Below are 22,863 nucleotides of genomic sequence, written 5' to 3' on the forward strand. Positions count from 1 at the left end.
CTTTTGGTACATTGGCCTTTATTAATCAAAGTATTGTGTATAAGAGCTGGAATGTTATGATGAGGTTTTATAAGGCATTGGTGAGGCCGAATCTGGAGTATTGTGTTCAGTTTTGGTCACCAAATTACAGGAAGGATATAAATAAGGTTGAAAGAGTGCAGAGAAGGTTTACAAGGATGTTGCTGGGACTTGAGAAACTGAGTTACAGAGAAAGGTTGAATAGGTTAGGACTTTATTCCCTGGAGCGTAGAAGAATGAGGGGACAGTTGAGAGAGGTATATTAAATTATGGTGGGTATAGATAGAGTGAATGCAAGCAGGCTTTTTCCACTGAGGCTAGGGAAAAAAAAACAGAGAATATGGGTTAAGGGTGCAGGGGGAAAAGTTTAAAGGGAACATTAGTGGGGGCTTCTTCACACAGAGAGTAGTGGGAGTGTGGAATGAGCTGCCAGACGAGGTGGTAAATGTGGGCTCACTTTTAACATTTAAGAAAAACTTGGACAGGTACATGGATGAGAGGTGTATGGAGGGATATGGTCCAGGTGCAGGTCAGTGGAACTAGGCAGAAAAATGGTTCGGCACAGCCAAGAAGGGCCAAAAGGCCTGTTTCTGTGCTGTAATGTTCTATGAATGGATAAGGTGGATGGTAACAGTCTTTTCTCCAAGGCTGGGGAATCCAAAACTAGGGTCATTAACTTAGGGCGAGTGGGGAAAGATTTAAAAGGGACTTTAGGGGCTACTTTACATGCTGAGGGTGGTGATGATATGGAATGAACTGCCAGAGGAAGTGGGTGAGTCAGGTACAATAGAATCATTCAAGAAGGAATTGGATAACTACATGGAGGGGTAGGGTAAACTGCAGGAGATTGGGATTAGCTGTGTCACATGGACTCACTGGCTAAAGTGCCTTTATCCAGAATCAGAATCGGGTTTATTATCACTGGCATGTGACATGAAATTTATTAACTTAGCAGCAGCAGTTTAGCATCAATACATAATATAGAAGGAAAAAAAATAAATAAAATAAAAATAACAATAAATAAGTAAATCAATTACACTATATGTATATTGAATAGATTTAAAACATGCAAAAAACAGAAATAGTGTATATTAATAAAAGTGAGGTAGTGTCCAAGGATTCAATGTCCATTTAGGATTCGGATGGTAGAAGGGAAGAAACTTCCTGAATCGCTGAGTGTGTGCCTTCAGGCTTCTGTACCTCCTACCTGTTGGTAACAGTGACAAAAGGGCATGGCCTGGGTGCTGGATGTCCTTAATAACAGATGCTGCCTTTCTGAGACACCACTCCCTGAAGATATCCTTGGTACTTTGTAGGCTAGTACCCAAGATGGAGCTGACTAAATTTACAACCCTCTGCAGTAGCACCCCCGCCCCCCCCCCCCCACCAACCATACCAGACAGTGATGCAGCCTGTCAGAATGCTCTCCACGGTACATCTATAGAAGTTTTTGAGTGTACTTGTTGACAGGCCAAATCTCTTCAAACTCTAAATGAAGTATAGTGGCTGTCTTGCCTTCCTTATAACTGCATCGATATGTTGGGACCAGGTTAGATCCTCAGAGATTTTGACACCCAGGAACTTGAAACTGCTCACTCTCTCCACTTCTGATCCCTCTATGAGGATTGGTATATGTTCCTGTGACTTGCCCTTCCTGAAGTCCACAATCAGCTCTTTCGTCTAACTGACGTTGAGTGCCAGGTTGTTGCTGTGGCACCACTCCACTGGTTGGCATATCTCACTCCTGTACATCCTCTTGTCACTACCTGAGATTCTACCAACAATGGTTGTATCGTCCACAGATTTATAGATGGTGTTTGAGCTATGCCTAGCCACACAGTCATGTGTATATAGAGAGTAGAGCAGTGGGCTAAGCACACAGCCCTGGGATGTGCCAGTGTTGATCGTCAGTGAGGAGGCTACGTTATCACCAATCCTCACAGATCGTGGTCTTCCGGTTAGGAAGTCGAAGATCCATTTGCTGAGGGAGGTACAGAGGCCCAGGTTCTGCAACTTCTCAATCAGGATTGTGGGAATGATAATATTAAATGCTGAGCTATAGTTGATGAACAGCATCCTGATGTAGGTGTTTGTGTTGTCCAGGTGGTCTAAAACCATGTAGAGAGCCATTGAGGTTGCTTCTGCCGTTGACCTATTGTGGCGATAGGCAATTTGCAATGGGTCCAGGCCCTTGCTGAGGCAGGAATTCAGTCTACTCATAACCAACCTCTCAAAGCATTTCATTACTGTAGATGTGAATGCTACTGGGCGATAGTCATTAAAGCAGCTCTTAGGCACTGAAGAAGAATTATTCTTCTTAGGCCCTGGTATAATTGTTACCTTTTGAAGCAAGTGGGAACTTCTGCCCGTAGCAGTGAGAGGTTGAAAATGTTGTTGAATACTCCATCTAGTTGTCGCACAGGTTTTCAGAGCCTTACCAGGTACTCCATCTGGACCTTCTGCCTTGCGAGGGTTCACTCTCTTTAAATACAACCGAACATTGACCTCTGAGACGGAGATCACAGGGTCATCAGGAGCAGCAGGGATCTTCACAGCTGTAGTTGTGTTCTCCCTTTCAAAGTGGGCATAGAAGGCATTGAGTTCATCTGGTTGTGAAGTATCGCTGCCATTCATACTATTGGGTTTTGCTTTGTAGGAAGTGCATTGCTCTATGACTCAAGAGGACTTGAGTTATAAGGAGAAACTCAATAAAGTGGGAGTCTTTTCCTTACTGTGTAGGAGGTATAGATATTTAAAATTCTTATAAACTGTTATATTTTTCCAAAAAACCTTATAGAGTTTTATAAAATTGTTAGGTATGTCCATGAAGGATTCCTGACACAATATGTAACAGCCCATTCTGGATCTGGTAATAGACAATGAGCCTAGTCAGGTGACGTATCTCTCTGTGATTGAGAATTTGAACCACAATTCCCTGATCTTTACCATAACCTTGGACAGGGATAGGAACAGATGGTATGGGAAAGTATATTTAATTGGGAGGAGGGCAAATTATGATGCTGTAACACAGGAACTTGGGTGTGTAAACTGGGAACAGATGTACTCCAGGATATGCACAATAGAATTAAGAAGATTGTTTCGGCAGATTCAGGAAGTCAGGAGGTGTGTAATTCGGGAAAACCTGGCTGCGTGGATTCAGAATTGGCTTGCCCACAGAAGTCAGAGGCTGGTATTAGATGGATGGAGTGTATTCTGCCTGGAGTTCGGTTACCAGTGATGTTCCACATGCATTCCTGCTCTTTGAAATTTTTATAAATGATTTGGAAGAGGAAGTAGAAGGGTGGATTAGTAAGTTTTTGGATGACACCAAGCTTGGTGGTGCTGTGGGTAGTGTAGGAAGTTGTCACAGGTTACAATGGGACATTGATAGGATGCGGAGCTGGGCTGAGAGTTCAATCCAGGAAAGTGTCAAGTGATTCTCTTTGGAAGGTCGTACTTGGAGGCAGAATCCAGGGTTGATGGCTGGATTCTTAATTGTGTGGGGGAACAGAAGGATCTTGGGGTCCATGTCCATAGATCCCTCAGATTTACAGTATGAGTTGATAGGGTGGTTAAGGAGGTTAATGGTGTGTAGGCCCTCAATAGTCAGGGGATTAAGTTCAAGAGCCGCAGGCTAATGTTACATCTCTAACTACTGCACCTGGGAGTATTGTATTCAGTTCTGATCAACTCATTATAGGAAGGATTTGGAACCTCTAGAGTGAAGAGGAAATTTACCAGGATGCTGCCTGGTTTAGAGACAGTATTTTATGAGTACAGTTGAGTGTGCTAGAGCTTTTCTCTTTGGAGCAAAGGAGGATCAGAGGTGACTTGATAGAGATGTACAAGATCAGTGGAGGCATAGATTAAGTGGATAGTCAGAGATTTTCTCCCAGGGTGGAAATGGCTAATAGGAGGGGGCATAACTCTAAGGGATCAGGGGGTATGGAGGGAAGGCTGGTTCGGGGTTCTGAGTTGGATGATCAGCCATGATCATAGTGAATGGCGGTGCAGGCTCGAAGGGCCGAATGGCCTACTCCTGTACCTATTTTCTATGTTTCTATGTTGGGAGGAAAACATAAGGGGGATGTCAGAAGTAGGTTTTTTACACAAAGCGCAATAGTTGCATGGAACATGCCGCAAGGGGCGGAGGTAGAGGCAGAAATATTGGGGGCATTTAAGAGTCTTATATAGCCACATAGATGAGTGAAAAATGGAGGGTTATGTGGGAGGGAAGGATTAAATTGATCTTACAGTAATTTAAAGAGAGGCATAATGTCCTGAGCCAAAGTACCGTTCCATGATCTACTGTAAGTCTTGAGAGGTGTAGGAAATGTGGATGTTCATGGTCTTTTTTTTTCCATAGAGGATGATGAGTATTTGGAATAAGCTGCCAGGGAAAAGGTATAAGTGTGTATATGTACAATGCTTAAAAGACATTTGGACTGTTACTTGGGTAGAAAAGATATAGAGGATATAGGTCAAATGCAAAGTAATAGGATTAGCTCACTTAGGCATCTTGGTTGGCAAGGACAAGATGGACCAAACGGTCTGATCCAGTTCTCTAAACTCTAAGAGATCAAGGAAAACTAGTGGAAGTGTTGCAAGGATTACCCCTTAGTAATAATAATGGGTCAGGCATGGAGAGAATCTGCATTTACTGACCCTTTATTGGCTCAGTTGACAAGTGCGTGAATTTACACAACCTGTGTGCACACTACTAAGTTTCCCTGACCCTCGTGAACGGTAAAAGAATAGAATATGTAATGCCTGGGAAAGGAGTCTGCATGATCCTCATGGTTCCGATCTAATCTCCACATGTCCAACATGGGCTCCTCCATATCTGCGATGGTTGGTCTCCAGAAAGTTATTGCTGCTTGAGGCCCCAAAATAATCTATTTTTATACTTTTCCTTATTAGGTAAATCTATGATAATAGATTTGACTGCCTGATTCCCGCCAGATCTAGCCCAGGGCTACAGGCAGTATTGTTCAATGGCCTTCACCTTCAAATTTGTGTGTTAGGTGACTTCCTTTGTTCTATTCAACTCTAACTGGTTCAAACCAATCAAACCAGCTCACCCCGACAGTGGGCCCAGATGTCAAAGTTACTTTGAAAATCTGCCATTTTACTCAATAAACAGCTGCTGAATTAGAATAGTCTCAGGTTTACCAGATTATTAGCAGAAACTTTTGTGCCCACGTTCAATTGCTCTGATTAAGTTATCCCAGAGCCAGAATCAGTTAAATAGTTCACAAAATGGCAACTGCAAGGACAGTGTCATAAAATGGCTGCCTCCATTCCTGTTCACTGATTGCCATTGTTTCTGGCCAATGTCTCCCCCCTCCTTGATCCAAAGATATTTATATTAGGATCATTATCCTTCTCTTATTCTGTTGACTGCCCATAGGACTGTCATGGTCCCCAATAGGCCCCAATTATATAAAGATAATGGTAACATTTACCAACAAGAGAAAATCAGCAGATGCTGGAAATTCAAGCACACACACAAAATGCTGGAGGAACTCAGCAGGCCAGGCAGCATCTATGGAAAAGCTTCGGCTGAGACCCTTCAGCAGGACTGGAGGAAAAAAGATGAGGAGTAGAGTTAAAAGGTGGGGGGTGGGGAGAGAGAAACAAGGTGATGTGAAACCAGGAGAGGGGGAGGAGTGAAATAAAGAGCTGGGAAGTTGATTGGTGAAAGAGATACAGGGCTGGAGAAGGGGGAGTCTGATAGCAGAGGACAGAAGGCCATGGGAGAAAGAAAAGGAGGGAGGCGCACTAGAGGGAGGTGATGGCGGGCAAGTAGATAAAGTGAGAGAGGAAAAAAGAGGATAGGGAATTCTGAAGGGGGGGGGCATTACCAGGGGTTCGAGAAATCATTCATGCCATCAGGTTGGAGGTTACTCAGATGGTTATAAGGTGTCATTCCTCCAACCTGCGTGTGGCCTCATCATGACAGTGGGGCAGGCCATGGATAGACATATCAGAATGGGAATGGGAGGTGGAATTAAAATGGGTGGCCCCTGGGAGATCCTGCTTTTTCCAGCAGATGGAGCATTGGTGCTCGGCGAAGCAGTCTCCCAATCTACATCGGGTCTCACCGATACACAGGAGGCTGCACTAGGCACAGTATATAACCCCAACAGACTCACAAGTGAAGTGTCACCTCATCTGGAAGGGCTGCTTGGGGCCTTGAATAGTAGTGAGGGAGAAGGTATAAGGGCAGGTGTAGCACTTGTCCCGTTTGCAAGGATAGGTGCCGGCAGGGAGATCAATGGGGAAGGACAAATGGAGAAGGGAGTTGTGTAGGGAGCGATCCCTGCAGAATTTACTTACAAGATATTTTTTTCCTTTATCGTGGGTTAAGCGAACTATTGTGTTTAAAGGTTTACATTTTGTTTATCCTCTCCCAGAGCATTTTCAGCTACCTGGTAACTCCATAGGTCATGGAACTAGTGGGTCATTTGGTTTCATTCCCTCCTAGAACAGCAAATTTCACATAAGAATGCTCAGTCTTTAGTAAGCACTCCATTGTGCTCCTTGTACTGTTCTGAGCCTATTTCTTCTATCAGTCATTGTAATTTCACCTTTCTCCTCGTAAATCCATAACCTTAACCTGTAGCTCAATTCCACGTTATCACAGCTGAAACGCAGATTTGAGCACTGTACCGGGATGTTTGCCCCCAACAACAGCTTCACTTGATTGGGTGAAGGTGCACTCCAGTGCTGTGTTACTTCTCTGCAATCTCTCTGCTGGCTTTGACCCTGGCCTGCATTTCTCCACACAATCCCCATGTAGTTACATGAGGGGAAATTACTTCAGCTGCCTCTGACGTATTTCTAAAGTTAAAATCTAGCTCCTGCACTTCCTCTCCCATGATTTAATCATCTTCCTAAGCACCCATGCCTCAGTATGTATAGGGTCACTGGGATCAAACAGTTTTAACATCTTTCTAGATTTCTTGGTGCTACAAGATACTAATCATCTCCATGCAGGTTCTGGTTCTAAATGATCTTGATCTAATGTTAATCCATATACCCCTTGAAACACCATCCATAGACGGGATACAAATGTAGGAAGATGTTCTCCTTTCCTCTGGTGACATCTACTTAACTCATTTATTGGATCACTGCTGTTACAGTATTACATGTAACAGTATCACATTCCTTAACTCCTCATTTGTGCCCCAGCACATCTCTGTGCTTCTGTCAAAGTGGAGTGCATGTTCAGATGCAAGCACTTTATAATCAGTCTCCTTTCCTCGGCATCATCCAGATCGCGTATTGCTCTCTGGTAATTAATTGCCTGGTACAGCTCCCTATGATTAATTTCAGGCAGATGTACTGTATCCCAATATCTTTAGCAATATCCCTCAGCTACTGTACCCTGAACAGGATAGTGGATGTTATATTTTGGTTTTGATTACCTGCCCTGGCTCCTCCCTCTCTGATAATTGTGTGTGTGGGTGGGGGGGGAGTGGTGAGATTGTGCAGCCATCGACACGGGCTCCTTTTGGTTTTGCATCAGTGAGGGCATCAGCAGTGAGCTGCAACTGGAGATATGTCCATGGCTCCACAATCTCTAAGGCTTTGCACAGAAAGGGTATTTATGGAGAATGGCAAGGAAGAAGCCCTGGCTAAAAAAAAAATGCTATCCTTGCCCATTAAGACTTTGCAAAGTGTTACTTAGAAGATATTGTAAAGATGTGGAAGGTATCGTGGTTAGATGAGACTAAAGTGCAACGTTTTGGTGTCAACAGTAATGCTGTATGTGTGGCATAAATTTAATACTGCGCATCAGTCAGGTAATACCATCCCTACTATAAAGTATGGTGGAGGTAGCATCATGCTATGGCCATATTTTTCAGCAGCAGGGACGGGAAATCTGATCAGGATTGATGGCAAGTCGAATGCTGCTAAATCCTGGATAAAAACCTGTTAGTCTCTGCCAGAGCAACCATGGAGTGGCTTCAAGTGAAGAAAATTGACGTCCTTGAGTGGCCCAGAGTCCTGCCATTAAATCGATCGAACATCCCTGGCAAGGCCTCAAGATTGCTGTCTACCACCACTCCCCAGCTAACCTGGCATGGCTTGAGCAATTTTGCAAGGAGGAATGGGCAAATCTTGCTCCATCATGTTGTACAAAGCTAATAGAAACTTATTCAAAAAGACTACTGGCTGCAATAGCTGCGAGAGATGGTTCAACTAAGTACTAGGCAAAGGGGGATGAATACCTTGAACTGCTAACATTTCATTATGGGGACCCTTTGAGTTATTTTCATAATCTTTGAACTGTTATTAAAGTATGGATCTGCCATTATTATAATAATATTATATGCTAAGACATTTTTCTTCTTTTTTTTTTAACCAATCAGCTCATTTTGGTAGTGGGAGTAGATTTTTTTTAGTAAGATAAAATTATTTTATTTCATTTCATAATTCAATTTTTTTCCTGCATGATTGATTTGGAATATGGGATACTGTGATTTAAATGTAATGTAATTCATATTACTTACTTGTATCCTTATGAATTTTGTATTTGTATTCATGCAATTTATATAATATTAATAAAAATATTGAAAGAGAACTGCTAACATTTCAGTTTTTGAATTCTTAATTTTTCATGCTTTCCTGTTTTTTTGGGCTCTACTGTGAAGCAGGTGATTCATAAATAAAAACTTTGAGTTAAATTATCAAAATTCCCAGTTAGGTGGCTGAATACCAGTACAAGGCGCTGTAATTCTCCAATTGTAGCCTGAAAAATTAAATTATTTTAAAATTTGTTCCTTGTTCTTTCCTGATTCAGCAGCAAGAAGTATTTGCAAACAAAGAGGTCACTATACATGTATTGAAAATTTAAAATCTACTTTATTAGGATTAAATAAAGATTGCTTATTAACCAGTCAATTAAAATACATAAAAAATTACTTATCAACCAATCAATGAATGAACGGATACAGCGTTGGAGGGAGCCCCAGGTGTCCAAAAGCATCTTATCAGTTTTCTCTCCCTTCCTCTCTCTGCTCGATGACAGTCTGGTATGACTCCAGCCTAAAGTGAGATTCCGATTTGCACACAGAAGTAGCCCCTTTTTAGACTCAACATTACAATCAGCAGTGTAAAGCAGATTCTAAAAATACCAGGTCCTTGGCTTTCTAGATCACCACATCTGGTAACATATGGGACCTCTGATTAACATCACTCAACAGTTAACCTGAAGCTTAAAGGCCCCAAGTTCCAGAATTCTGCTCTGAACCTTTCTGGACTCATCTTGTTTTCAATAAAAACAAAGTGTTGGGAGATATTCCACATGTTCGACGCAAAGGGAAACAAACAATGTGTCGGGTGTGAAATTCCAACGCAACCTCTTCCTTCCTTTAGGAACATTCTTTGAAACTTACTTTGTTGATGGCTGGTGCATATTTATCAATGGCTCGGGAACCGGCTCACGGCAGTCATGCCACTTATCAACCAGGGCACACATTTCATTCACAGCCATGCAAGGCTCACCGTTCTCTAATCGATCGGGGCGAGTGGCCGGGTGCACAATTCATTAATGGATCGGGAACAAGGAGTGGGTGAGCACAGGATGCATTAACAGTCCATGAAGCATGGGTGCCCCAGCATTTGCTTTGTTAACTGTCCGGACACACGTTAACAGTTCAGGAACCACCAGCCATCAGGAACATTGTTCACTAACGGCACAGCAACTGGGATCACACAGACACAGCTTATGATATAAACAACTTTGTTGTGACTGATCACAACATGGTTAGTAAGTTTGGGAATGATACTAAAATAGAGCAACACACACAAAATGCTGGAGGAGCACAGCAGGCCAGGCAGCATCTGTAGAAATTAATATACTGTACAGTCAACCTTTCAGGACAAAACCCTTTTACAGGACAGGAAATGGAGGGGAAAGACACCAGAATAAAAATGGTGGGGAGGACAGGAAGGAACACTAGCTAGAAGGTGATAGGTGAAGCCAGATAGGTGGGAAAAGTAAATAAATTACAATACCCATATATTGAATAGATTAAAAATTGTGGAAAAACAGAAATATATATTTAAAAAGTGAGGTAGTGTTCATGTGAGGTAGTATCCATTTAGGAATCAGATGGCAGAGGGGAAAAATCTGGTCCTTAATCACTGAGTGTGTGTCTTCAGGCTTCTGTACCACCTAACTGATGGTAACAGTGAGAATAGGGCATGCCCTGGGTGCTGGTAGTCCCTAATAATGGATGCTGCCTTTCTGAGACACCGCTCCCTGAAGATCGAGTCATAGTCAGAGTAATACAACACAGAAACAGGCCATTCACCCCAACCCGTCCATGCCAACCCAGGTGCCCACCTAAGCTAATCCTACTTGCCCATATCCCTCTATCCATACACTTACCTTTCCTATCCATACACTATCAAAATGTTCAAAGTTCAAAGTAAATTTATTATGAAAGATTCAAGATTTAAAGCACATATATTATCAAAAATTTATAAATCATACACTGTGAGATTTGTCTGCTTACAGGCAGCCAGAAAGCAAGAAACCCGAACAATCCAATTTAAAAAAAAGACCAAACACCACTGCACAGAGAAAGAGGGGAAAGAAAAACACGAATCACACAAACAATAGAAGCAAGCCAACAGCATTCTGAACCAGACTGAGCCCCCAGATCTGCTCCCGGGGTAGCCAGAGTAGGCCCAAGCCTCGGTCCCAGTTCATCACAGTACTTTGTAGGCTAGTACCCAAGATGGAGCTGACTAGATTTACGACCCTCTGCAGCTTCTTTCAGTCCTGTGCAGTAGCCTCACCCCGCCCCACCCCTGCCATACCAGCATACCAGACAGTGATGCAGCCTGTCAGAATGCTCTCCACGGTACATCTATAGAAGTTTTTGAGTGTATTTGTTGACATGCCAAATCTCTTCAAACTCCATTGAAGAATATATTCAAAGTACAGCCGCTGTCTTGCCTTCTTTATAACAATGTGTTGGGACCAGGTTAGATCCTCACAGATCTTGACACCCAGGAACTTGAAACTGCTCACTCTCTCCACTTCTGATCCCTCTATATGTTCCTTCATTTTACCTTTTCTGAAGCCCACCATCAGCTCTTCTGTCTTACTGACGCTGAGTTCAAGGTTGTTGCTGTGACACCACTCCACTAGTTGGTATATCTCGCTTCTATACGCCCTCTCATCTCCATCAGAGATTCTACTAACAACGTCTGTACCATCAGCAAATTGGGCAAGAGGTAATGTGCACCTGCTTAGCCCCCCATCGCCCCCATTAGCTTCACGGGAATCCATGGGAGCAGGTAGGGGATGGTCGTGTGAGCAGCTGGTGCATATCACAAGTCCTGGTTATTCAACCACTGGCGCCAGGCAGACAATCTCTGAAGAGTATTGATAATGGCTGGGGTCACCCGTCTTGTAACAACACTGCCCAGCTGAAGAGAATGGCAAACCACTTCTGTAGAAAAATTTGCCAAAAGACAATCTTTATCATTGCAAGACCATGATCGCCCACGTCATATGCCATGCACATAATGAATTAATTGTGCAGCACTTTATTAAAGGCCATTTGAAAGTCTAAATCCATGGCATCCACTGGTTCCCTCTGTTCTGTTAGCTACTAGAAAAAAAAGTTCAAACAAATCTGTTAAGCATGATTTCCCTTTCATAAATACCTCTAGACACTATCCAGACCGATTATAATTTATAATAAGAACATGACAGTGTGTTGTAGAAAGCGTAGACGATTGTGGAACAAGTAAGTGCAGGGAAAATTTGATCAGCTACGCCAGTGGGCTGAGGACTGGCATACGGCTTTAAATTCAGATAAATGCGAAATATTATGTTTCGGAAAATCACCTCAGGTAGGACATACAATGAATGGTCGGGCCCTGAGGAGTGTTATGGAACAGAGGGACCTTGGAGGGCGAGTGCACAGTTCGTTCAAAGCGGTATCTCAGTGATCAAGCAGCTATGTGGCATCAGCCTTCATCAGTCACTGAGTATAAGGGCAATAAACAATCCACAGAAGGGTCTGTGGGTAAAAATGCCGAAGAGAGAGACTACCCCGGTGTTCGGTGGTGTCTGGGCAGAAGACAGTGGCCGCGATCCTAAAGGGTGTCCTTCACTGGTACAAAGTACGTCCTGCCACCCTCGCAGATTCCTGACCTGTTCATGCTATCTGCTCCCACTTGACACCAACATTTAGCACGGAAAAATGACCCACAAAAGTGCCAGGAAGCGGAAGTTGCAGCAAGCTGTTCCGCCGCCCCGTCCGGAGGGAAACGGGGGCCTATCAGAGAGGCCGTGGGGATACGTTCCATCGGGGGAAGGGAGGAAAGCGGACCGGCGACAAGATGAAGCGGAGGTCAAATAGAAATAAAAGTGCGTAACCAAAATCAGATTAACAAAAGTATTTCTATTGTGTAGTTGGGGTTTTACGAGAAAATGATCGATTTTAATTGTTTATTTGTTTACGGTGCGATTCGACACTGAATTCTCTCCCATGAGGATGCGAACTGGAGCGGTTTTGTCTCCAATAGAGCACACAACTCATGGCATGGGGATCAGAACACACAATATAACGTTTCCGAAATGCGCTAATCATCTGAACCTTTAGTTAAAATCGCTGTTTTGCCTTAACTAATTAAACATTGAAAGCTTGTTCGACACCTTTTTATAATCCTGGACAGAGTACAAGAATAAGCTGTAACTATTTTGTTTCTCTTTGTCTTCCATCTTCCTTCCCCGTTGCGGTTTTTTTTTAGCTGCATTATACTAATATTTTTATGACTCATTTTCGCTCCATATGTGCTTTCACGTTCTATGCAACTGTTTTTTTTTATTAAAATGTTGCTGTTTGTCAAACTTTGGATCCAGAACCTTCCAATTACCTGTTAGAAGTTTATAAAATTATGAGAGGCGGAATCTTATTTGTTTACTTTTATTGTTCGCTCGATTTATTCCCCCTCCCCCGCACTTTGGGTATTTTTGATGGTCTTTTTTAATGGGTTCGATTGGGTTTCTTTGTTCTGTGGCTGCCCATAAGGAAACGAATCTCAAGGTTATATATAGTATACAAATTTTGATAATAAATGTACTTTGACTCTTTTCAAGCAGAGAATGTCAAATTCAAGGGAAATACTTTTAAGATGAGATGGGGAAAGTGATAGGCTGCTGCGAGAGTGATGAAAGCAGATACGTGAGTGGGGTTTTAAAGACTGTTAGACACATGGATATGCAGGTAATGGAGAGAATATGATTTATATGTCGGCAAAAAATATTTACAAAACGCTAGAGGAACTCAGTAGGTCAGGCAGCATCCAGTAAACAGTGTGTGTTGGACCAAGACCCTTCATCAGGACTGGAAAGAAACAGAAGTCAGAGTAGGAAGGTGGAGGGAGGGAGGAGGAAGTACAAGGTAGCAGGTGATAGGTGAAACTGGGGGGGGGGGGTGAAGTAAAGAGCTGGGAAGTTGATTGGTGAAGGGGATAAAGGGTAGAGAAAGGAGAATCTGATAGACCATGGAAGAAAGGGGAGGAGCAGCACCAGAGGGAGGTGACTGGCAGGTAAGGAGATATGGTGAGAGGGGGAAACAGGAATGGAGAATGGTGAAGGAGTCAGTGGGGGGGGGCAGTTACTGGAAGCTGGAGAAATTGATGTTCATGCCTTCAGGTTGGAGGCTGCCCAGACAACATATAAGGTGTTGCTCTTCCAACCTGAGTGTGGCCTCATCGTGGCAGTAGAGGAAGCCGTGATCCTTTCAATTACTTCAAACTCCCTGGCCCCAATCATCGCATTTTCACTATGGATGTCCAGACCCTATACACCCTCATCACTGATAGGAGGGCCTTACAGCTCTCTGCTTCCTTCTGGACCACAGAGCTAACCAGTACCCCTCCACCACCATTCTCCTCTGCCCTCTGCCTGGCAAATCTGGTCGTCACCCTCAATAAATTCTCCTTTAGCTCCTCCCATTTCCTTCAAGCAAAAGGTGTGGCCATGGGCACTCACATGGGTCCCAGCTAAGCCTGCCTGATTGTCGACTACGTGGAACAGTCTATGTTCTAAGCCTACACTGATATCGTTTCCCAACTCTTCCTACATTATATTGACGACTGCATTGGTGCTGCTTCCTGCACCTGTGCGGAACTCATTGACTTCATCCACTTTGCCTCCAACTTCCACCCTGCCCTCAAATTTACCTGATCCATTCCTGACACCTCCCTCCCCTTTCTCGATCTCTCTGTCTCTGTCTCTGAAGACAGCTTATCTACTGATGTCTTTTATAAACCGACTGATTCTCACAGCTACCTGGACTATACCTCTCCCCACCCTGTTACTTGTAAAAATCCCATCCCCTTCTCTCAGTCCCTCCGTCTCCGCCGCATCTGCTCTCAGGATGAGGCTTTTCATTCTAGAACTACTGAGATGTCCTCCTTCTTCAAAGAAAGGGGCTTCCCTTCCTCCACTATCAGCACTGTTCTCAACTGCATCTCTTCCATTTTGCACTCACTCCATCCACCTGCCACCCACTAGGGATAGGGTTCCTCTTGTCCTATCTACCACCCAACCGGCCTCCGCATCCAGCACAAAATCCTCCATAACTTCCACCATCTCCAAAGAGATCCCACTCCCCCCAACCCCGCTGCTTTCTACAGGGATTGCTCCCTATGTGACTCCCTTTTTCACTCGTCCCTCCTCACTGATCTCCATACCTGCCCCATATGTCCTCTCTCAGTACCATTCAGAGCCCCAAACAGTTCTCCCAGGTGAGGGGACACTTCACCTGTGAGTCTGTTGGGGTCATCTACTCAATCTGGTGCTCCCGGTGTGTCTTCCGTTATATCGGTGAGACCCGACATAGATCGGGAAACCACTTTCCCGAGCACCTACACTCCATCTGCCAGAAAAGGGTGGGATCTCTTGGTAGCCACCCGTTTCAATTCTACTTCCCATTACGACATGTCAATCCATGGCCTCCTCTACTGTCGTGATGAGGCCGCATTCAGGTTGGAGGAAGAACACCTATTTTCTGTCTGAGTAGCCTCCAACCTGATGGTATGTACATTGATTTTTCAAACTTTCAGTAATGGTTCCCCCCCCCCCCCACTTCATCATTCCCCATTCTCATTTCCCTGTCTCACCATATCTCCTTTCCTGCCCATCACCTCCCTCTGGTATTCCTTCCCCTTCTTTTTCTTCCATGGTCTTCTGCCCTCTCCTATCAGTTTCCCCCTTCCCCAGCCCTTTATCTCTTTCACCAATCAACTGCCCAGCTCTTTACTTCACCCCTCCCCCTCGCCTGGTTTCACCTATCACCTGCCACCTTGTACTTCTTCCACCCTCCCCCCACCCTCTTACTCTAACTCCTTTCCTTCCAGTCACGATGAAGGGTCTCGTCCTGAAACGTCGACTGTTTACTCTCTTCCATAGATGCTGCCTGGCCTGCTGCATTCCTCGAGCAGTTTGTGTGTATTTCATTGGATTTCCAGCACCTGCAGATATTCTCATATCTCAAAAAATATTTAGTTTAATTCGCCATCAATTTCATTGTTTGAGAATATTTTGTTTTTCAGTTGTTTTGATATATAAATTAGTTTTACAGTGTTGGAAGGCTTTTGAAGACATACAAAATCCGTGACAGCTGATGAAGCCAGTGAGCGTGGCTTAATTGGCCCTGAGTTTTCACTCAGGTGGATTTGTGGGCATTTTTCATTTTGGCTACCCCACAATATGACATTTATACCTGAAGGCCCTGCTGCCAGGTAAAGCCACATGGAAACTGGATGAAGTGCTCTTTGTGTACTACCGTAGATGTTTCTACTGTTATGTAATTCCGTGTAAGCCACATGGAAACTGGATGAAGTGCTCTTTCTGTACTACCGTGTTTAAGCTTCACCAGTGTGTAGCTTATTTTTTGGTATTCTGTGCAATCTTTGGCACTCATCGTTGGAGCTACACTTGTTAGCAGTTGATTTCCCATATAAACTGATGTGGAAGTTAGTCATTTATCTGCTGGCTCTAAATCACTTCCATTCTTGATGACACCTTTACATGTTTACTTTGTCCAGTGCAGTTGTGTTTTTCTCAGAGTCATTAATACTACTGAAACAGCTCCATTGACCCATCCTGTCAGATTTCAAAGTGAAGTCATCATCAAAGTACATATATAACCGGGAGGCTCATTTTCTTGCGGGCATACTCAATAGTCCATCATAGAATCAATGAAAGGCTGCTCAACGTTGCACATTCAACCAGTGTGTAAAAAAACCAGAATGTGCAAATACAAAAAGAAATAAATAATGATATAAATAAATAAGCAATAAATATCGAGAACATGAGATGAAGTCCTTGAAAGTGAGTCCATAGGTTGTGAGAACCCTTCAATGATGGGCAGGGGAAGCTGAGTGAAGTCTATGCCAAACTATTATCCTGCCTAGTCTCATCGACCTTCACCCGGACCTTGGCCCTTCTTCCTCCTCCCATCCAAGTACTTATCCAATTTTCTCTTACGTGTGGAAAATGAACCTGCATCGACCACTTCTGCTGTCAGCTTGTTCCATACTGACACCACCCTCTGAGTGAAGAAATTCCCCCTAAACATTTCACCTTTTACCCTTAACCCATGACCTCTAGTTCTAATCTTACCCAACCTCAGTGGAAAATCCTGTTTGCATTTACCCTATCAATACCCCTCATAATTTTGTATACCTCTATCAAATCTCCTTGTGGGATGTTAAAGAATTTCTTCTATTATTACTTTATTTCTGTTGTCTACAACTTTTCCTCATTTCTATCAAGTTTCTTCTAATCTCTGCCTGCTGTTTACCTCTGCCTCTTATTGCTTTAAGACTGCTGCTGGACTGTCTGTGTTTCTCACAGGTACAAGGAAGGGTAATGCAGGTGAAAATTCAATTGTTTGAAAGTCAGTTTTGCTGTGTTTATAATTCTTCTCATTTCTTTCTTAGATCAAGAACATTCAAGTTCCTCGGAAAACCCTAAGAAGTCTCACAAAGGTACCTTTTTTGTCTTTTACTGATTATGGCATGGAAACCATATGAGCATTGACCAAGCTAAATAAACTTACAGTTGATGGCATTCCTTCCTCCAAGAAGACCACAACCCTGTCGTAGTTTGGGGTCTTGCGTGTTTTAATGACCTGGAGAGCTATGTTGGCTTGTGTCAGGACTTTACGCTTTGGCTCTTCATGGGGTTACCATGCCAAACAGCCAGAGGAGAGAGGCCAGACTAAGAGTGGTCCACTGGTCCTCCAGGTTCAGGGGTTCAGCTCAGGCCCAGTCAACTACCCTGACAGATAAAACAAAATTGTGACAGACACAGCAATGAAGAATTCTACACCTGAGTTTGACGGTATCCCTGAGTCTCCACCCAGGATTCGCAGGACTAACAGTAGTGAAAATCAAAGGAAGCCACTGGTACGATGAAGGAAGCCCTGAACACCACGGAAGGTGGAGGACCTTCATTGCTGCCCTAAATGCCAGTTGCATAACAAGCAAAAGAGAAAGAAAGAGTGGCATTCCTCAGTTCGTGACCCACCTAATTCCCTTAAAACCGAATTTCAACTATTTTTGATGTACCAATTGGATACCACAATTGCCCCTCCCACATGTAAAACCTGGATCACCAAATATTGTGACATCTTCTCTTTAAGAAATCACTTTTGTGGTTCACTGCTCTTAAGGAAAGTGGAAATCCAACACATTTTGAGCCTGTAGTTGCAATTTTGTTTACCTACCACCCTCTAGGAAACAGACAGGGCTACTGTTGGAATTTTTTCTTCATGGTCACGTGGGGAGGAAAAAAACTGGGCCAGTGATTGATGAGGATCCCGAGGTGTGGAGCAGATCTACCTGGTTCCATTGTGGCACTCTGTCCGATCCAGATCAACCACGACAAGCACAGTGCTACTTTGCTGCAGAAGAGAGATCGAGGGAGGAAGTAGAGTTGGAGGGACGAGGAAGTGTCAGCACATGGGTCTCCAGATGGAAAAGGCCCACCTTTTCTTCCCCCCATCCCATCCTCGCCCATGACAGCACCTGAACTCACCAACTGCACCTGTGCTGAGGCTGACCCCAGACCAATGAGGGCAACAGTTGTGTCGTGACTATAGATTAAGATCTGAAGATAATGGAGGGTTGCTTGTGCGATTTTCTTTTTTAATACACTATAAAATCTACAGTGGCATGCAAAAGTTTGGGCACCCCCGGTCAAAATTTCTGTTACTGTGAATAACTAAGTGAGTAAAAGATGAACTGATTTCCAAAAGGCATAAAGTTAAAGATGACACATTTCTTTAATATTTTAAGCAAGAAAACTTATTTATTTCTATCTTTTACAGTTTCAAAATAACAAAAAAGGAAAAGGGCCTGAAGCAAAAGTTTGGGCACCCTGCATGGCAGTACTTAGTAACACCCCCTTTGGCAAGTATCACATACCTTTGCTCATTGCGGCCAAAAAGTTCTATTCAAAAGGTTCAAAGGAACATCTAAACAAGCCTGATGCATTTTGGAAATAAGTCCTGTGGACTGATAAAGTTAAAATAGAACTTTTGGCCGCAATGAGCAAAGGTATGTTTGGAGAAGAAAGGGTGCAGAATTTCATGAAAAGAACACCTCTCCAACTGTTATGCACAAGGGTGGATCGATCATGCTTTGGGCTTGTGTTGCAGCCAGTGGCATGGGGAACATTTACTGGTAGAGGGAAGAATGAATTCAATTATATACCAGCAAATTCTGGAAGCAAACATTACACTGTCTGTAAAAAAGCTGAAGATGAAAAGAGGATGACTTTTACAACAGGATAATGATCCTAAACACACCTCAAAATCCACAATGGACTACCTCAAGAGGCGCAAGCTGTAGGTTTTGCCATGGCCCTCACAGTCCCCTGACCTAAACATCATCGAGAATCTGTGGATAGACCTCAAAAGAGCAGTGCATGCAAGACGGCCCAAGAATCTCACAGAACTAGAAGCCTTTTTTAAGGAAGAATGGGTGAAAATCCCCCAAACAAGAATTGAAAGACTCTTAGCTGGCTACAAAAATCATTTACGAGCTGTGATACTTTCCAAAGGGGGTGTTACTAAGTACTGCCATGCTGGGTGCCCAATCTTTTGCTTCGGGCCCTTTTTAGTCATAGTCATAGTCATACTTTATGAATCCCGGGGGAAATTGGTTTTCATTACAGTTGCTCCATAAATAATAAATAGTAATAAAACCATAAATAGTTAAATAGTAATATGTAAATTATGCCAGTAACTTATGAAATAAGTCCAAGACTATTGGACCAGCCTATTGGCTCAGGATGTCTGACCCTCCAAGGGAGGAGTTGTAATGTTTGATGGCCACAGGCAGGAATGACTTCCTGTGACGCTCTGTGCTGCATCTCGGTGGAATGAGTCTCTGGCTGAATGTACTCCTGTGCCCACCCAGTACATTATGTAGTGGATGGGAGACATTGACCAAGATGGCATGCAACTTAGACAGCATCCTCTTTTCAGACACCACCGTGAGATAGCTCAGTTCCATCCCCACAACATCACTGGCCTTACGAATGAGTTTGTTGATTCTGTTGGTGTCTGCCACCCTCAGCCTGCTGCCCCAGCACACAACAGCAAACATGATAGCACTGGCCACCACAGACTCGTAGAACATCCTCAGCATCGTCCAGCAGATGTTAGAGGACCTCAGTCTCCTCAGGAAATAGAGACGGCTCTGACCCTTCTTGTAGACCGCCTCAGTGTTCTTTGACCAGTCCAGTTTATTGTCAATTGGTATCCCCAGGTATTTGTAATCCTCCACCATGTCCACACTGACCCCCTGGATGGAAACAGGGGTCACCGGTACCTTAGCTCTCCTCAGGTCTACCACCAGCTCCTTAGCCTTTTTCACATTAAGCTGCAGATAATTCTACTCACACCATGTGACAGAGTTTCCTACTTTTCTTTTTTGTTATTTTGAAATTGTAAAAGATGGGAATAAAGAAAAGTTTTCTCGCTTAAAATATTAAAGAAATGTGTCATCTTTACCTTTATGCCTTTTGGAAATCAGTTCACCTTTTACTCGCTTAGCTATTCACTAACAGAAATTTTGACCGGGGTGCCCAAACTTTTGCATACCACTGTATGTCCCACTGAGTACATTTTAACTGATTGTCAGCATGAACTGAACAATGGTGTACATTGCAAACTTCAGTCTGACTTCTGCTTAGTGGCCAAACTATTTCACCATCAAGAGAAATTTCTTATTTTTCCAGCCACTGCTCTTCCCCACCACCCCCACCCAGCTACTTCTGCTAATTTGTTTTTCTTTCTAGAATCATAGAGAAGTACAGCACAGAATCAGGCCCTTTGGCCCATCTAAGTCTGTGCTGAACCTTTTAAATTGACTACTCCCATTGGACTGCACTGAGACTATAGCCCTAAATATCCCTACCATCCATGTACCTATCCAAACTTCGATTAAACATTGAAATAGAGTTTGAATGCACCACTTTTCTCGGTTCTGATGAAGGGTTTCGTTTTTCTTTCCACAAGCATTGCCTAACCTTCTGAGTTTTCTAGCATTTTCTGTTTTTATTGAAGGTTTCCAGCATCTGCATTAAAAAGTATATATATTTAGAGCTCTGAAACATTTTTCATTCTCCTTCTTCCCCAGTTGTTCCCCTACATGGCAGGAAAGCAACTTCCAAATTGCAGTTCTGTCAGGCTAAAGAACTAGATCAATGCCTCTTCCACTAATCTTATGTTTTTAACTTGTTAGTCCTACAGAACAATATCTTTGTATCTAAGAAAATATTATGTTAGCAAAGCAACTTAATTGATTAAGATATATAAAGTTAATTAAAAAAGAAGTTCATTTTTCCTACAGAAATGAGTCAAAGCTCATCAAGAAGAGCTAGGTCCACTGAAGGCCAAAGCACTGACCAGCTCAGGATACCGACAATCATTAGTAACTGACAATGAGTCGCCTTAAGGTTTAGTATTTCTTGCTGCAAGTTTCTAATTTGTAGAATGAGGTTGTGATGTGTCCCATGGATTTCTATTTTCAGAGTGGTAGATAATTAAATTAAGTTTGTTTCCTCTGAGGGAGTGTAGGGCAGATGCAAGCACATTATCCACAGGGTAACGATGGCACTGGATGAAATGTTCTCTCAAACCACTGTCTCTCCTGAATCTTCCTCTTTGATCCTACCTCTTTCAATGCATTTCCCACTCGTGTCGAGGAGTTGTCTGCTGGCACCTCTTTGAAAATACTTAAACCTGTCAATATTAGAAACTAGGTATATTTGGAGCCTAATTAGTTTTGGATAGGAGACAGCCTAGTAATCCTGCATCCTGTAATCCTGCCTTTGTCTGAAAAGAAGATGAGTACCAACTGTTGGGTCACTCTGATAATCCCCTCTGACGTTGTAGCATCTAGGATGCTCCAGTGGGTATAGTAAGTACCTTTGACTTGGAATTTGCATCTGAATTACTATTGTGCTTGAGAAAAACATCACAAAATAGATAGTAACTTTTTACTGTCAGAGTTCAGTTCCCGTTACTGTCTGTAAAGAGTTAGTGTGTTCTCCCCGTGACGGCGTGGCCAGGTGCTTCAGTCTCCTCCCACATTCCAAAGACGTACTTGCTAGGAGTGGTATGCCACGATGGCGCTGGTAGTGCGATCACGCTCGCTGGGCTACCCCAGAACATCTTCGATGCAATTGATGCATTTCACTGTATATTTTGGTGTTGGAATGTGCATGTGACAAATAAAGTTAATCTTTGCCAATGTTTCTCCTTCGAGAAGGTTCCTAGCAAAGAATTGTGTATTATCTTGAAAATAGAACACAACCCAATTCAGGCTAAAATAATATTGCAGCTTTATTACCTGATTAATAATTAAACAAAATGAAATGAAGCAAAAAAGTTGACAATATAATTATTGGGTACTTGAGAGGGAACATTGAAATAACTTTTGTACACCTCATGTGCTATAGTTTCCTCAAGTCCAAATTAAGTGTCTATTATTTTGAATAACAAATGACCCTTCACGGTGTCTGCTGACTTTATATTTAGAGCTATTTTCCAGCTGTTATTTCTAACCTTTAGTCACAAGTTTTGCCAGTGAAATTGCAGAATATCTTACAATTCTTATCCTTGGCGAAATTATAAGTATCATCAAAAATAATACATGATCTATGACTTCTAAATCAGGCATTTACCCCAAGCCATTTGAGAACAGTAAAGTACTTTAGAAAACTCGCTTTCTTGATAGATAGCCCTTGGGCATTATCACTGTGGGACCAGCTAGTTGCTCTCAACGATTCTGGAGAGCCATGGTAAACAGCAAAAAAGAGAGATTAATTCATTAGTCTTGACAACAATGGATCTAACGTAAGCCTCTTTACCAATGTGACACAGTACATTTTTTAAATTCCCTTACTCCTAAGACTACCTTACCTCCCACTTTTGCCATTTGTGCCTTTGGGGCCACTCAGGTCTTTCGTCTAATAGCTTCCAAACTGCTTGAATTGTATTTTAGTGTTCAACATTTCCAAAAGATCTCCACTTCTTAGCTTACCCACACCTTCTTCACACCTCCATAAAGTGTGATTTTTTCAGTTACCTGTACTGTTCAAAATTCAAACACATATCTGCCAAGTGTGATGCACCATTGAAGCCTGGTAGCTCTCTTGGGCATCTGTATTCCGGGATGTCTCTTTATATGTTGAGGCTGAGAAACTTCTGTTCCAAAAATTGATTATCCTAGAGTTGAGCAATATTTTCTGTTTGTTGGGAAATTCACCTCTTGATTTTGCAGAAA

At 42.9% G+C, this 22,863-nt stretch overlaps 1 protein-coding gene across 1 annotated transcript in view; it reads left to right on the forward strand.

Annotated features, from left to right (window-relative positions):
• The window catches only part of LOC134354660 (torsin-1A-interacting protein 2-like), a 115,480-nt gene that overhangs the window by 46,998 nt on the left and 45,619 nt on the right, over positions 1-22,863 (forward strand). Inside the window, exons 8-9 of the mRNA XM_063063747.1 lie at positions 17,005-17,052; positions 20,926-21,006. Of these exons, the coding sequence (XP_062919817.1) occupies positions 17,005-17,052; positions 20,926-21,006 (129 nt within the window). The remainder of the gene's footprint in view (positions 1-17,004; positions 17,053-20,925; positions 21,007-22,863) is intronic.

The sequence above is a fragment of the Mobula hypostoma genome, chromosome 12 (assembly GCF_963921235.1).
Source record: "Mobula hypostoma chromosome 12, sMobHyp1.1, whole genome shotgun sequence".
Lineage (NCBI taxonomy): Eukaryota > Metazoa > Chordata > Chondrichthyes > Myliobatiformes > Myliobatidae > Mobula > Mobula hypostoma.